Genomic DNA, 17747 nt, shown 5'->3' on the forward strand with positions numbered 1-17747 from the left:
GCTACTGGCTGTGGTGTATCATCTATCATCATCGTGTGTGTGTGTGTGTGTGTGTGTGTGTGTGTGTGTATGTGTGTGTGCCAACGAAGGGCAAGAAATCAGCTATATAATCAATATGCATATGGGCCATATAGCCTTTTTTCTTGTCACATAGCTCACTTCTGTATACTATATGGCTGTGTTGATGAATTGATCTGGCTGGATAGATGTGAGCCATATGAAATTTTTTGATTTGGCTGGTATTTTCTGATTTGAATCCTGGTAGAATTATGGCTGTGTTTTTGTGTGTGGCTCTTGTTTACATGTGGGCCAGGTTTGAGTCGTCATTCATTCCCACGTGTGGGCCAGAGTTTCTGACAGTTGTTACAGTATATTAACAAGATAATTCCATTTCATTCAATATTTTTATTCAAGCTTTGTCCCTTCCTCAAACTTCTTAGAAGCCTTTCTACATTTGGGGGGAAAACATTTATAGTTAGTTATTAATGACAACTGCAGATCATAGTTTGAACTAATTTTTAAATGGCAACTAATTTATAATAAAAATAGAAATATGAAGGTTAAAGAAGAACCTCCATTTCATCATGAGTTGGTATTTGGTTCTGTGTGCTCATTTTGTGTGTGTGTTAACATTTGCCCACTGGCTCCAGGGGATTAGATCACTAAACCCAGCTGCCTCCTCCCTTTCCCTGGATCTCTCTAGCACAGATTTTCCCCTCTCTCCCGTTTTCTCACACACACTCTAGATGCAGTAAATCTCAAGCTTGTCTGATCGAGTTACTTTTCTTTCTTATGCTGACCACTCTACTCATAAAGCTGTCAGAGTCAGACTTGCAGCAATATAGTCATATCACAGTATTGGAGCCTTTAGAGTAGTTTTCAAAGGTTTCTTAATGCTCTGCTGCCACCTAGTGACAACTATAGAAACCAGTTTCCACCACCTGAAAAAAATGGAGTCATAATTAGTATCTCGTAATTAGGCCTATGACTTTGTGAGATTCTTTGTCATAGTTATGAGAAACCTTCTCATAATTACGAGATACTATTCCAATATTGTAAGATAGGATCTCATTATTATGAGATTGAAAATCAGGATCTCATTATTGAGATAGAAAGTCATAATTATGAGAAAATTACGTCATCATTATGAGATTATTCTGAGAACTTAAGTCACAGAAACCTTCTCATTATTATGTTGGCAGAAGCAGGCTTTCATAGACAACTGACAAACACAAGAATGACAAAAAAAAATAGGCCTATGCAATTTTAAAATGTGCTGCACACTTGCTTTTCGTTATGATTAAAAAACTTCACTACAAGGTTTGAAGTATGGACTTTCGACATCCAAATGGATCAAATGGTTCACACTTCCACAAAGCACTGGAAAACCCTGCGAGGAAGCTGTTTGTGCTTAATTCTTAACATGTTGCTGTCCTGAACATTTTAACAATGAGTGTGTATCAAGTATCTGGGTCAGTGGATGTTATGGTGCAAGCACTAGATTCACTACTTTAGTCTTACCTGTGGAAATAGCCTGTGGAATCTATTCTGTCAACAAGAAACAATGAGAAGTTACTACATTAAGTAAAGCTGGGGAAAAAAAAGATCTAAGAAATCATTGCCACTCCAAAACCAGCTGTGTTGCCTCATTAAAGGTGACATATCATACTCCATTTCCACAAGTTGACACAGTTCCCTGAGGTCTTAATGAAATGTTTGTGACAGACTTTGGTCAAAATACCACAAGGATAAAGCACCACAGCTCCCTTCTCACCCTGTCTAAAAAGTGTTGTTCAAAACGGCTGATTTGAGTGTCTGTTCCTTTAAATGATAATGAGCCACTGCTCACCCCACCCCCTCTTCTACCAACCAATCAGGTAGCACTTTCCTCATAAATATTACAAAGGCAGTTCTCAAGCCATGAATGGAGATACTCAGATGAGGGGTCAGCATAAGTCTAATTTGCTTCCCTTTGTGACAGAGAGGGAAGAGCTTGAACAACTTGTTGAGGCACTTGTTTTATGAAATAGGCAGCTCAAAAGAAACTGACTAGATGTCTTATTTCAGAGTTTGTGGGTTGGTGCACAAGCACTGAAAAGTGAGTTTTCACTATATGTCCACTTTAAAGAATAAGGAATGAAAGAAGTGCTGCCTTCAGCAATCGAAACTATTCTGATAGAGCAGACTAATGCAAGGATCAGACGACACAAATTCAGCCCGATTTTGACATGATTTTTTTCGTGGCTGACAAATTTCCAGCATCAGGCCTGAATATAAACATCAGGAACGATGAACCGGCCTTGTAGACATAACTGAACAACAGCGATATGGAATCTGGAATGCCCCATGACACACCAAAAAAATTTGGCATGTCAGATTTTTTTTTAATTTTCTTGCCTAGTTTGACCACTGCTATGATGTGTTCCTTGACATTCCACCTGTAGCCATGTTTGACAATTTCTTGACTCTGCTCCCCAGCAACATGCCAGGACGTGAATGATGATTTGTTAGAGTCAAACCTGTAATGTTGCCAGTCTCACAACCAAGACATGGCAATAATTTTTGCCACTATGATTGCATAATCTGAAATGGTGATACCAAAATCAATCAGAAATTCCAAATGTTTAAAAAGTCAAGACAGTTGGAGTAAAAGAGTGAAACTTTGCAGAATTGTGTGAATCCATCATTTTATAGCATCAGATAATACTGTGGCGGCACGGTGGTGTAGTGGTTAGCACTGTCGCCTCACAGCAAGAAGGTCCGGGTTCGAGCCCCATGGCCGGCGAGGGCCTTTCTGTGTGGAGTTTGCATGTTCTCCCCATGTCCGCGTGGGTTTCCTCCGGGTGCTCCGGTTTCCCCCACAGTCCAAAGACATGCAGGTTAGGTTAACTGGTGACTCTAAATTGACCGTAGGTGTGAATGTGAGTGTGAATGGTTGTCTGTGTCTATGTGTCAGCCCTGTGATGACCTGGCGACTTGTCCAGGGTGTACCCCACCTTTCGCCCGTAGTCAGCTGGGATAGGCTCCAGCTTGCCTGCAACCCTGTAGAACAGGATAAAGCGGCTAGAGATAATGAGATGAGATGAGATGAGAGATAATACTGTTCCTGACTTCAGAGCTGAATCACTTAATAAGTAACATATGTTACAAGTGCCATCGGGCCCGAATACCTGCTTGGTTATAACCAGAATGCTAAGGAAGTTAGCTTGCAAGAAAAGAGCATGAAAGGTTGTGTGTGTCTTGTCATCATGTGAGTAGAGCCAGTCAAATTGCAACCTGGTTGTGGCTAGAAAAGTGTGCAGAAGATATCCCATTTTCACCCTTTGTCCATGTGGGTTTCAGATGGATTGACAACTATGAAATAACCACAGTTCCTTGTGCCGTGTTCCTGGGATAGGCTCCAGATCCACTGTGATTCTGGCCAGGATAAGCCACTTACTGAAAAAGAATAAATAAATGAAACCTTGTTGAATCTATGGGCTTACAAAATCCCTAATGCTAGTCCGACATGGATTGATGTAAATCTTGAGCATGAGTTTTACACAGGCTTGTAGTACTCGAGTCCGACTCATGCCCTAATTTTAAGGACTCGTGACTTGACTCGGACTTGGACTCGTAAATTGGAAACGAGGACTCGGATATTTTCTTTATTTTTTGTAACATGCCATCATAATTTGACATAAGGTATTTATATCTACATTAACTTTTATACTAATTTCGTGCAAGAGAATGCACATTCACCTGTTCATACATCATGTTCACGAACAAGCTAACATTAATGGTGCTAAAATGCCTGGAGAGAAGCCCCTAGGACTGCCCACTTTGCTTATACAGACTTCTCGTGCAGTGGGAAAAAATGCACTGCTGTGTGTTCCATATGTAGAAGAACTATCGAGGAGACGACGGGGACAGTCTTGAACTTCAATCATCATTTGGCAAGACTCCACCCAGAGAAGGAAGTGACATGCTGTGTTCATTGCCCTGTTGATCGCGGGGCTTGTTTGCTGACCGATGAACTAGCTAGTGTTAACCCTCTCTCATGTTATTTGCCCTGTTGATAGTGGAGCTTGTTGAGCAATGAACAAGCTTTTTATCTGTAGCCTATTCATTAAAATGGGGCAGTCAAGCAGTAATGTTAGTCCAACACAATAGCAGAGACAGTTTCACATACTGTAAAGGCCGCAACAGCCACCGTCAAATGGTATGGTTGGAGTCTTGTTCTCAGACTCGACTCAAAATTTTCTTTAATGACTTGGACTTGAACTCTGGGAACTCGAGACTTGACTACAACACTTGTTTTACATGTTGAAAGTTATACCGAAAGATTGAAGCTATATAGTGGGAATATAGTGGAACACATACATACAGAGGATACGAGCAGCACAGGCCAATGTAAGAAATTGTCTTTTTTATATTAGCATTTTATTATTTTTTTATGTATGCACATACAGTATAATTAGGAATGTGATTTTATTCATCCTGAATAACATTTGTTCTTTTTCCATTAGAAAATTATATGAGTAATTACTAATTAATTACTAATACAGACTACATAGTGTGTCAGGTGTAAAGAAATATAGCATTTCATCCTAGATTTGGTAACATCAAGATGCCCCAGAACAATGGCGCTTTCTCTCAAAACAGGAATTATTAATAACTGGTCCATCAGATTTCTTTTAATTAACTATCACAATACTGTAACCGGAGGCACGGTGGTGTAGTGGTTAGCGCTGTCGCCTCACAGCAAGAAGGTCCTGGATTCGAGCCCCGGGGCCGGCGAGGGCCTTTCTGTGTGGAGTTTGCATGTTCTCCCCGTGTCCGCGTGGGTTTCCTCCGGGTGCTCCGGTTTCCCCCACAGTCCAAAGACATGCAGGTTAGGTTAACTGGTGACTCTAAATTGACCGTAGGTGTGAATGTGAGTGTGAATGGTTGTCTGTGTCTATGTGTCAGCCCTGTGATGACCTGGCGACTTGTCCAGGGTGTACCCCGCCTTTCGCCCGTAGTCAGCTGGGATGGGCTCCAGCTTGCCTGCGACCCTGTAGAAGGATAAAGCGGCTAGAGATAATGAGATGAGATGAATACTGTAACCAAAGTATTTTTTTTAACCAACCACAGTGCAAACAAGGAAAGTATCTGGTGAGACGTGAGTCACAGACATTTATTAACCATAATCAGACTTCCCTATTGAACTTCCTTACTGGATGACAATACCATTCTGTTTTTTTTAAACAACATTGTACTTGTATGTCTAATTAACGTATTGTCTAAAACACTTCTGAATGCTAATAAAATTGATAAAGGATAGATAGCAAAACACAATGAATGTTTTGTAATGTTCATAGTTACTTGTGATTTGAAGAGACACTGCCAGTCTGTATCAGCAGGTGGAGACAGATGATCATGCTGAACTGGATCAGGACTGAATGAATATAATAGAAATCTGTGAGCCAACTCAAACCCAGAGGGGGAAAAAAAGTTCTAACCTTCTATAGAGTTGAAATATTGGGAAATAATCCCACACTCACTATTAATCAGTCTTTCATCACTCATCCTGGTTAACGTTCAAACTGCACTGTCATTGTGCAAATTCCTCAAATTAAAAGGAACTTCACACTTTCGGTTGACTTTGGGCTGTGAATGAACATATTACTCTTGTGTATATATAAAGCACACATAGCTTTTGTCTTTGTCATATTAAAATATCTGTCTGGTCTATTAGTGTCTGCACACTCCTCATCAGAAAGAAAAAAAAGTAGTCCATATTTATATTGAGTCTCATCTCATCTCATTATCTCTAGCCGCTTTATCCTGTTCTACAGGGTCGCAGGCAAGCTGGAGCCTATCCCAGCTGACTACGGGCGAAAGGCAGGGTACACCCTGGACAAGTCGCCAGGTCATCACAGGGCTGACACAGACAACCATTCACACTCACATTCACACCTACGGTCAATTTAGAGTCACCAGTTAACCTAACCTGCATGTCTTTGGACTGTGGGGGAAACCGGAGCACCCGGAGGAAACCCACGCAGACATGGGGAGAACATGCAAACTCCACACAGAAAGGCCCTCGCCGGCCACGGGGCTCGAACCCGGACCTTCTTGCTGTGAGGCGACAGCGCTAACCACTACACCACCGTGCCACCATTATTATTATTATTATCTCATCTCATCATCTGTAGCCGCTTTATCCTGTTCTACAGGGTCACAGGCAAGCTGGAGCCTATCCCAGCTGACTACGGGCGAAAGGCGGGGTACACCCTGGACAAGTCGCCAGGTCATCACAGGGCTGACACATAGACACAGACAACCATTCACACTCACATTCACACCTACGGTCAATTTAGAGTCATCAGTTAACCTAACCTGCATGTCTTTGGACTGTGGGGGAAACCCACGCGGACACGGGGAGAACATGCAAACTCCACACAGAAAGGCCCTCGCCGGCCACGGGGCTTGAACCCAGACCTTCTTGCTGTGAGGCGACAGCGCTAACCACTACACCACCGTGCTGCCATTATTATTATTATAAATCCTTCTAGAGTTTTATGATGCTGGTAACTCAAACTGCACTTTTCATGATGACAAAGCATCCAGTAATCTGAGTGTGGGACTGGCAGGGGAGTGCTGTGGGAGTGATAAGAAAAAGACTGTAAAAGGGAATGACAAAGAAAAAAAGAAAAAAAAAAGCCAGAGTATTATTTCCTTACCATTTATTTAAAAAAAAACCCACACGCGCACGCACACAAACTGAGGGCAGGGAAGGTTCAGTGAAAAGATCGACGAGGCACACATTATAGGAAATATGTGACTCAAGCTACAAAGATTGTGGCTATCAGCTGCTTTTTATTTACATATTTCACAATCATAAGACAGGGCGGCACAGTGGTGTAGTGGTTAGTGCTGTCGTCTCACAGCAAGAAGGTCCGGGTTCGAGCCCCGGGGCCGGCGAGGGCCTTTCTGTGTGGAGTTTGCATGTTCTCCCCATGTCCGCGTGGGTTTCCTCCGGGTGCTCCGGTTTCCCCCACAGTCCAAAGACATGCAGGTTAGGTTAACTGGTGACTCTAAATTGACCGTAGGTGTGAATGTGAGTGTGAATGGTTGTCTGTGTCTATGTGTCAGCCCTGTGATGACCTGGCGACTTGTCCAGGGTGTACCCCGCCTTTCGCCCATAGTCAGCTGGGATAGGCTCCAGCTTGCCTGCGACCCTGTAGAAGGATAAAAGCGGCTAGAGATAATGAGATGAGATGAGACAATCATAAGACAGAATAACATTACTGTAAGACCGTTGTTGCACAAAGCTGGAAAATTCAAATACAAGAAGTCATTATAAGTGTATACTCTGAATGACTATTATGGTAGTTTTATACACATAACACCATAACATTATGACCACTGACAGGTGAAGTGAATGATATTGATTATGTTGTTACAGTGGCACCTGTCAAGGGGTGGGATATATCAGGCAGCAAGAGAACAGTCAGTTCTTGAAGTTGATGTGTTGGAAGCAGGAAAAATGGGCAAGGATCTGAGTGACTTTGACAAGGGCTAAATTGTGATGGCTTGATGGATGGGTCTGAGCATCTCCAAAATGGCACATCCTGTGGCGTGTTCCCAGTATGCAGGGGTTAGTACCTACCAAAAGTGTTCCAAGGAAGGACAACCAGTGAAACAGCGACAGGATCATGAGCTAGTTCAAAGGCTCATTGATTCACACGGGGCACGAAAGCTAGTTCATATGATCCAATCCCACAGCAGAGCTACTGTGGCACAAACTGTTGAAAAAGTTAATGCTGGCTAAAACAGAGAGGTGCTAGCATAAACTTTTTCAACTCTTCTGTGGAATTGTACCATATGGGCTAGCTTTCATGCCCCAGGCAAATCAATGAGTCACGACCCACAATGGATAAGCTGTATACAGTATAACTCTGTTAAAAATAAAGAAGTGCTATTTCTGATGCTGTGAGCAGCCATGTTGATTTCACATCAAATTCTGTGTTCTGAACTTAGGGCCGAGGAGGCTGTCAAGACTCCAGGTAGGAATTTCATGTTGAAGGGGGATTTTCTTTGTTTTTTCCTACTCAGAAATATGAAATTCTGAGTTACAAGTTTCAGCCCAGTGATAAACTGCCAACCTAGTATCTAAAGGTAGATACTAGATAGAATAATAATTTTTTAAAAATGCACAAAAGGACAGATGACAGAATTGTAATCTTAGTGGGGTTTTTTTTATTTGAACAAAATTATTTATATGTAATATAAATTATTATGGAAGGATTATGAAATTAAAACGCGCGCGCGCATACACAAAAAAAAACAAACAATAGAAATCATGATTGCTGCTGCCCATCTCCAGCTATAAGTGTCTCTGTGTGTAACAGTTTACACACTATTATTAATATTATACCACTGATGAGACCTTGTGACATAACACATCGCAACCTTAGTATTTCCACTGTCAATCAATCTGATAGATATTAAATTTTAGCCTCCCTTCTTACAAGACACCCACCATCACTGGTTGGCGAGAATAAAATTGATAACAGTAAAGTATCCTCACAAAGTCAAGGTTTCTCCATTTCCCTGTCCATGTGGGAATATTTAATGACCACATAGATAGGAAAAATGGAGAACACAAACACACAGGGACACAAAGGCTTCACACCAGTGAAACCACGTCTGATCTTCAAGCCTGTAAGTACGGTCACAATTAACCCATTGAATAAGAGCAGATTAAAAGGAGGTGAGATATTATTAGACTGCCAGGTCTTCTCTGATGTTTATCAATGAACACGGAACCTACTTCACAGGGACAGGTGTGGGCTGCTTTGTTACTGTTCTGGAATTGAAGTGTTTTGGATCTGTTAGTACAATTCGAGGTACATTAATATTCATTCATGGTCACAAAAGGCTGTATTTATGATGAGCATACTTCTGTTAACTAATCCTCCAGGTCAGCTAAAATTCGTGAAGTTCCAACCACATAAAATTCCTCGCTTACAAAATTCCAAGTGGAGACAACAGTTACATATTAATAGATAATTAATGATGAGCTATTAATTAATGGCTATAATTAAGATGCATCAGTGTGAGGTAGTTTTGTTTTGATTCACAGTAGCACTTCATGTTACTACATTTGACTACAATCATGGACTATAAACAGATGAAACATTTGTTTTGAACTTGAACCAGAGAATAAAACATACGTTTCTTCTTAAAACCCTTGACAAAACAGTGATTTTGTATACTGCATACTGTTCCTACTTATTGAGGTGACATTGGGCTAACAACCTGTGTTCCCCCCCGCCCCCATCTGTCCCTCTGAGTTACATGCCAATCCTGAGATCGAGGTGCTGACCTCCTCTGCTCCTCGGACCTGCCTGATCCATCCTGATGCCCTGTGTCTGGTTGAAGTCTCATGACATCGCTCCTGTGTAGGACGGCCCCATATGAACAGTCGAAAGTCGCACTTGGAAGACGCTCTGGACACTTACAGTAATGCTTTTATGGCTGAGGACTACAGTTGACTTGCTAACTTTAGGACTGCAGTTGTCATGAACAGTTTCGCACTCAAGTTCTCATCAGTGAAGAGTTTATAACATCAACGAAACTGACTTCATGTTAAAACTGTTAATGTTATAGTCATGCTGTCTGTTGTCACCCAAATGAGGATGGGTTCCCTTTTGAGTCTGGTTCCTCTCGAGGTTTCTTCCTTGTGTTGTCTGAGGGAGTTTTTCCTTGCCACAGGCTTGCTCATTGGGGATAGACTAGGGATAAAATTAGCTCATGTTTTAAGTCATTAAAATTCTGTAAAGCTGCTTTGCGACAATATCTCTTGTTAAAAGCGCTATACAAATAAACTTGACTTGATTTTTTTTAAATGTCGCAGTGATGTCACTTCACTAAGCTGACCAGAGTGTGGAGAATCCATGGATCCTCTACAGAAGCTGAAATGTCTGATGTAAAAACCACCACCCTTGAATTGATGAACAATGGTCAGTTTCTTCCATATTTATCAGCTTTGCTAGTCAATTTTTTCCCCACGCTCATCTTAATCCACTGAAACACATTGCCAAGTCTGCACCTAAACCATTGTCCACTAGGCGACAATCCCTACTCTGTTATATGCTATCTACAATTGATCCTCATGTTCTAAATAAAATACTGTTTTATTTTATGAAGTTTTATGATGAATATCCAAGGGGATATTCATCACCCTTGGCAAAAATGATGAACTTAGAATCACCACACTTCGAGGATGTTCACACAGTTTTTTTACTTTGTAGCAAATAAATCACACTATATCTATTACCTGAACATTATGGTTTCATGAAACATAGCTCAAATAAATTAATTTAATATTTTATATAACTGGCATTTTTCCCCCAAATCATGGGGGGGGGGGGGGGGGGGGGGGATAAAATTATGGAAATCACCTTGTAATTTGCATTTCTAAAACAAATACCAGCACAAATCTAGAAATTAGTCTGCAGTGAAAAGAGAGCACTTACAAACCTAAGTTGTTAGACTTGGCTAACTGAAAGGAAACATTGCTCCAACAAGAGACTGGTCAATTGAAATAATGGAAAGGATTATAAAACTCTTAAGAATGAACTCCAACACAGAGTGTGGCAAAAGATGTGGGTAATTCCCAGTTAGCTGTGTCTAAAATTTGGTGCAAGTATAAACAAAATGGGAAGGTTGTAAAAGGAAAACATATGGGTAGACCAAGGAAGATGTCAAAGTGTCAGTTTAGAAAACTCAAAGCAATATGCCTTGAAAATGGAAAAACAAATTGGTGGAAACAGAAGTCAATGTTTGTGAAAGAACTAAGAAATCCACTGAATGAAATGGGATTCATATACAGAAAAGTGAGGCGGCACGGTGGTGTAGTGGTTAGCGCTGTCGTCTCACAGCAAGAAGGTCCGGGTTCGAGCCCCGTGGCCAACGAGGGCCTTTCTGTGCGGAGTTTGCATGTTCTCCCCGTGGGTTTCCTCCGGGTGCTCCGGTTTCCCCCACAGTCCAAAGACATGCAGGTTAGGTTAACTGGTGACTCTAAATTGACCGTAGGTGTGAATGTGAGTGTGGTTGTCTGTGTCTATGTGTCAGCCCTGTGATGACCTGGCGACTTGTCCAGGGTGTACCCCGCCTTTTGCCCGTAGTCAGCTGGGATAGGCTCCAGCTTGCCTGCGACCCTGTAGAACAGGATAAAGCGGCTAGAGATAATGAGATGAGATACAGAAAAGTCAAAAACAACAACAAACAGCATGAACACCTAAACAGAAGAAAACAAGGTTACAGCAGGCTAAAGAGAGAATCATGGAGTGTGGATAACTGGATAAAAAAAAGTGATATTCAGCGATGAACTACAAATCTGCATTGGTCAAGGAGAGGACACTGGAAACTTGTGTCTGGTTCCATTCTAACGAACCATATAAAGATGACTACCTGAAGAAAATCAAATTTCACCACTCATTTATGACATGGGGTTGCAGATCAGGTAGAGGACCAGGGGAGATGGCAATCATTACCTCAGTCAACGGACAGGCATACACTGAACTTTAACACTTCTCAATACAGCGATAGAAAATAGGTCTGAAGTTACTTTTCAGGGTGAACATGCATCTTGCCACAGAGAAAAGACTGTTAAAGGTTTTCTTCAGGAAAGGCACATCAACTTAACATGGTCAGAAAACAAACAATCCGTATCTCAGATTGAAAATTTATGGTGGAAATTGAAAATAAAAAGGTGCATGACAAGCCTACATCATGCAAAGCTCATCAGTCAACCACTATATGAGAAAGTTGGAACCAGTTTGTTAGAGAAGGAGTGCATATCTCAAAGAATTCTAGTGTGTGTGTGTATGAGTGTTTAGTCTACGTCTAGTTCATATCTAGTGTTTACACTGTATCGTCTGAGTGTTTAGTCTGTCTTGTTCTTATCTAGTGTTTATACTGTTTATATTGTGTTATCTAGTTCCTATCTAGAGTGTTTATACTGTTTGTTTTTTTCAATTATTCTATTTTTATTTATTGCATTGCCTGTTTGCACCGGGGGTCAGAGAGGACTGATATTTCATCTGTGCTGTATGTCGAGCATGTATAGCATATTTGACAATGAAGTTGACTTGACAATTCAGGTCTCAAATCACATATCGGATTTGCTTATTTGCTATAAAGTGAAAAAACCTGGGTGAACATCCAAGTGTGGGGATCCCATACTTTTTGCCAGTTGTTGTATTCAAATACTTGGGCCACAAAGAACATGAATCAGGCCACACTTGGCCCCAAGCAGGCATGGGCTTAGTCAGGAGAGGAAGAACTGAACTTCCTTATAAGAAACTTGTCTTAATACTGTCAGAAGCAGGGATGTCAGTTTTAACAGTTCACCAGCTTCCCCTTTACTCAGTGCTGAAACCCAAATTTCCTTAGCCTATTTGCCTTCTGTCCCCCCCAACAGTTATTATACTAACAAAGATATGGCTTTAAAAAAAAAAAAAAAGGGGGGGGGGGGGGGGGGGGAGGAGACAATCTTTGTTAAAGTGCCATTCCACCATTGGATGTATTCTTTGGCATAAAATATAATATATTTTATGACAACATGACTAGACAGAGAAATATTTTAGCTTCAAAATGATATAAACATAATTTGACAACGACAAGTATATTAATTTTGCGACCAAAGTCCCCTACCCTTCTAATTTCCGCGCGGTAGTGAAACATGATGTCATCAGCAGGTTCCCCTTCTTGTGTACCACGTGTCGGTCTATTTTTAGACCAGGAAACCCCCAAAGTGAGAATCATTTCTCCTCGTATATGGGGGCCAAAAAAAATTGCGAAAAATTGAGTTAATCTTTCAGTTAGCTAGATTTATTGGTATTATTTTTATCGCGTTCTATCCGCCATTGCTGATAATGTGTGCCACGTCACACGGTACACAAGAAGGGGAACCTGCCGATGACATCACGCGCGGAAATTAAAAGGGTAGGTGACTTTGGTCGCAAAATTAATATACTTGTCGTTGTCAAAAAATTATGTTTGATATATCATTTTGAAGCTAAAAGATTTCTCTGTCTAGCGATGCCGTTTATATATGTTGTCAAAATATATTGTATTGTATGCCAAAGAATACATCCAATGGTGGAATGGCACTTTAAACCTAGATAGCTGGGTATTTCAGATGTTGTTCTCTACACTGTTAATGTGCTTTAAAAAAAAAGGTCCATGCAATCAGGTTCAGTGTACATAGCTTTATTAAAGTTTTCAATTACTCCAAAAACAAATATCATGGAAACAGTGGTTTGTACATTTACCAGGCATTGTTGCTAAGTAACAATACATCAGCAGGGTTTTACATTTCATAAGAGTCCACAGCAACCAGTTGGTGTCTAATATATCTCAAACAGAGAGCTCAAGCTGAAAGGCATTTGGCTAGGATCTGAACAACTTTCAAATAAAAAGCAAATTAGATTGAAAAGTTGGGTGCATTTAAATCAAAACCAGGGACAAGAATTTCTCACACACACACACTTCCATTTAATTCTGTTTGACACCTAATATTTTGTCAAACTATAAACCAGTTTTGTTTTGAGCTTTAGCAAGACCATAATTTATTCCCTCATGACTGGCTGTTTAGAAGAACTTTCCAATTAGACATTGAAGTGAAAAAAAAAAAAAAAAAAAGAACAAAAACAACTAAAATCATTAAATGGTCAATGGATGGAATGTCTGTAAATGATACAAGAACAAATAAATGACAAAAACAAACAGAAGACAATGTAGACCACATACCACAAATTTTTAAAGTAAATCTGGCCTGAGTTCCCAAAAAATGTTTAACAAACGTGTTTAGCATTAATGGATATTGATATCCTAGGCTACAGTGCATTAAATCATTAAAGTAATTCTACCTGGTCTTTCCATGTATTCATCATATGTGCTCAGAGACCCTGTTCTAACAGTCATGATTGTGCAGCACTGCAGTATTTTTGGGAAATCGATAGCCCCAAGTCCTTCTTGTGAGCCTGGAGCTGAGGTTGCTGGACGAGTGTTTGTACAAGAAAGCGTGTTTACCTCTTAAGACTAAGCACAGACTTATCAGTCTTAGCCCACCTCAGAATTCAGGTTAAGAGCTAAAACGTCACACAGCACTTGGGAGTGTGAGCACAAAAGCATGCGTCCTCCCTAGTGCAATTCTGACTTAAAACTTGGAGGATTTGGAGCAGCAGAGTAACCCCGCTGTTTAACAGGCTGTCCTATAGCATTTTCGCTTCTTTCCTCTGTAGCAGGTTAAGCTCAGTCCTGAAGGACCACAGAATGAGGACTTTCTTAAATGCAACCACTAAAACACTTGCTCCTAAAGAGGAACCCTAGAAGCTTCAAGTGGTATCCAGCAGTTACATTTAAAGAACATCTACAAACCTAGACCCCCCAAGGCCACAGCTAACCCACATTTCTTTAGTATAATTAAACTTGAGTGCACTCTAAGCTAGAATGGGATAAAAGCACAAGCCCTCTTATTGTTTTGTAGTTGATCATCTCTTTGGATACTTGGTTTAGCCTTGAGTGGAGCTCAAAAGCTCAAAAGACAGGGATCTGGTGGACAAGCTTGTTTTGAATGCACAGAGGAAAAAGCTGAGAAACTGCTTAAAGGATGGATGAGGCCAGTATAAACTAGTGTGAACCAGCTCATACAGTTTTAGGACAGCCTATTAAACAAGCAGGGTTTAACCTCAGCAACCAGATTGGACGATGTCACCACCTGACCTCTTGGTGACTTCCATCGTGGTGAAGATCTGGGAAGAGATTAGACAATTATTAAACTCTAATTTTAAAGCCCATATCACGAAGAGAAAAAGTAAGCCAAAGCTGTAGTTTTGAGCTTTATCATCAGTCAGTCTCTCTCTCTCTCACACACACACACACACACACACCTCAGCACAGGTAGGGTGTATCCCAATGGTGCTGTCTAACTGCTCCTTTGTGACTCCACATTTCATGGCAGCACCAAAGCCCTGAGTCACCTCTCCAGCGTTAGGCCCCAGGTAGTGAAAACCAATGACACGATCCTAACCAAAACACAAATATACAAAATCAGCACTTCTGCTAGTGCTTTATGGGCTCAAACTCAAACCTCACAGATTGTGTGAAAAGATATTGTCAATATGACTATTTGAACTTCTGTAACTTGCTACAAACATGTTCACTGAAAATTAATGCGTTGATCATGGCAAATGATTTCAGATAGCTTTTATATTTAAAAAAAAAAAAAAAAGCCAAAACCTCTGCAGTAATAAGCAAAAACATCATTAACTAATTTCCTAAGCTGGATACATTTGTGGTTTTCATGTTAACAGTGCCATGACATTTTTAGAAGTAGGCTCTTGATCAACCACATACCATGTTCGCTTTAGTGACTGACAACAGCTTCACTGGCTTCTCACTGAAAACTACTATTGTGCATATGAACACATGCCCCTCACCAAAATTGCCACTCAGAATAAAAAATGTCTAGGTGAAAAAGGAAAATATGTTACACTCACATTGTCCAACTTGTTGCAGATGATCTTGGCATAGCACCTGTTGTTGTCCCTGCTGGGTATGGTGTACTCCAGAGGCCAAAACAGACTGTGAAAAATCTGCATACCACAGAGTAGACTCTTAGTCAGTCATTTATACATTATACAGTGAACAGTTTCCTTAAAAATCGAGTTAGAGAGAAATTTAACACACCTCCAGGTTTCCCTCTCCATGAAGCTCTATGGCCTTTTCCTCAGAAAGACCACAACTGCCATACTCCAGAGGTGTGAACACAGTAGTAGGAACATTCACATAGTCACACTGCAAATATAGAATACACACACAGGCAGTCATCTTATGAAATCTTATTTTAAGGGAGGGGAAAAAAAAAAACCCCACAGAGAACATTACAAAAAGACAAATAAAGTTGGATAGTTACAGTCACAATTTGCAGTTTTCATGCTTAATGTAACATAAAATCAGCCATGATGGCTAACTTTAGCTCAAGTTGCATCAATTTGGCATGTTTTTGATTGCTCCATTATGGTCACAAGAAAAATATTTATCTGGCTTATAGATTTATTTAGCATCTAATTGTAAGGACAGTACCAGGCAAAAAGTTTGGACACCCCTACACATTTCATAGGTTCTGTATTTTGGCCATTTTCTACATTGTAGAACAATAACGAAGACATCAAAACTACAAAATAATCCTCTATGTTCCATGTCATGTGGTTTAAAAAAGTTTCATATTTTAGATTCTTCAAAGTAACCACTGTTTCCCTTGACGCTTTGCACACTACTGGCATTATCTTAACCAGCTTCATGAGGTCGTCACCTGGAATGCTTTTCAATTAACAGGTGCCTCGTCAAAAGGTAATTAGTGCAATTTCTTGCCTTCTTAATGCGTTTGAGATCAAACAGTAAACAGCACAACTGTAGTAATCCATATGTTGAGACACGCTCAACTAAGCAGAGAAATGACAGTCCATCATTACTTTACGAGATGAAGTGTCTTAAATCAAACAAATTAATTCATTCAATTAGAAGACGTGTTCAAACTTTTGGCTGGTACTGTATATTTAGTAAGGAATAGTCTGAAGTCAAAATTTCCATGCAAATGAATATATGCTTATTTTAAACTCCGTAGGTTATAACATTTATTTAAAAAAAAATTAAAAAAAAAAAAAGGGCGGGGGGGGGGGGGGGGGGGGGGGGGGGCACGCACACACACGCACACAACACTTAAATAAAACTAAATTTGTTCCTAAACTGCCTGAATACTTTGAATTCCGTACAGAGTAATATAACACTACGTTCAGACTGCAACCTGAAACGACCCATATCCGATTTGTTGTGAAATCCGATTTTTTTGTTAGGCCGTTCACATTACCAATTATATGAGACTTGTATGCGATCTCCAATATGAACGGAAAACGACCCAAAAGTGTCCCGCATGCGCAAATTGACACGTAATAAGCACATCTACGTAATACGTAAACAAAAAAAAAAAAAAAGCGCACTCTTCATGTTTAATGATTTCTTTTTTGTTTGTTTGTTTAATTATCTGGTTAAAGTGTGAGGTCTCGTGTGTGTTTTTGTTTCTGAACTGAAATGAAAACGTGTAGCCTGGTAACGAGGGTTGACTCCTAAATGTCTCTCTAATTTCTATATAAGTGCACTACATGTTACTAGGAAGTAATGGATTTTTAAACTCTATATAGTGCACTCGAGCTTCAGTAGGCAGTCATTTGGGATACGGCCGCTGTATTACCAAACTCTTCATTCAGGCTTAATAATTTGCACATATTTATTTCGTCATATTAAACTTTTTCTACATTTTTATAAATATTTATTTAGATTGTTTATAGCCAGCTGAATTCTGCAGCTTCTCTCAGCACTGGCTCAAGGTGCAGAAACACCAGTGCAGTTTGCTATGGAGATGAGGCGAGACCTGGCGATGTGGTTTTTGTGGCGGCGGCGGAACTCACACAATCTGATTAACGTGGGCAGCAGATTAATGAGACCGAAGGGGTCAAATTACTGGAAATTTCCAGAACAATCTTATAATCTTGTAATACAGGATGGTTTAAGTTATAAATCAGTTATAGAAACTGTTTTATTTAATCAGGCTAACAGATCAACATCCAGGTCCCTACCAAATCCACCATTAGCTTGATCAATTCTATAAAAGTCTATTTAAATTCTGAAAACTGTACAAATGTTGTTGT

The 17747-nt window shown here is 40.3% G+C and overlaps 1 protein-coding gene across 1 annotated transcript in view; it reads right to left on the reverse strand.

The window, feature by feature from the left end:
• Positions 1-13232: 13232 nt before the first annotated feature.
• The window catches only part of txnrd3 (thioredoxin reductase 3), a 22417-nt gene continuing 17902 nt past the window's right edge, over positions 13233-17747 (reverse strand). The window contains exons 13-16 of the mRNA XM_060919492.1: positions 15730-15837; positions 15540-15635; positions 14931-15065; positions 13233-14792 (exon numbers count right to left, since the gene is read on the reverse strand). Coding sequence (XP_060775475.1) covers positions 14730-14792; positions 14931-15065; positions 15540-15635; positions 15730-15837 — 402 coding nt within the window. The 3' untranslated portion in view covers positions 13233-14729. The remainder of the gene's footprint in view (positions 14793-14930; positions 15066-15539; positions 15636-15729; positions 15838-17747) is intronic.

This window comes from Neoarius graeffei, chromosome 4 (assembly GCF_027579695.1).
Source record: "Neoarius graeffei isolate fNeoGra1 chromosome 4, fNeoGra1.pri, whole genome shotgun sequence".
Lineage (NCBI taxonomy): Eukaryota > Metazoa > Chordata > Actinopteri > Siluriformes > Ariidae > Neoarius > Neoarius graeffei.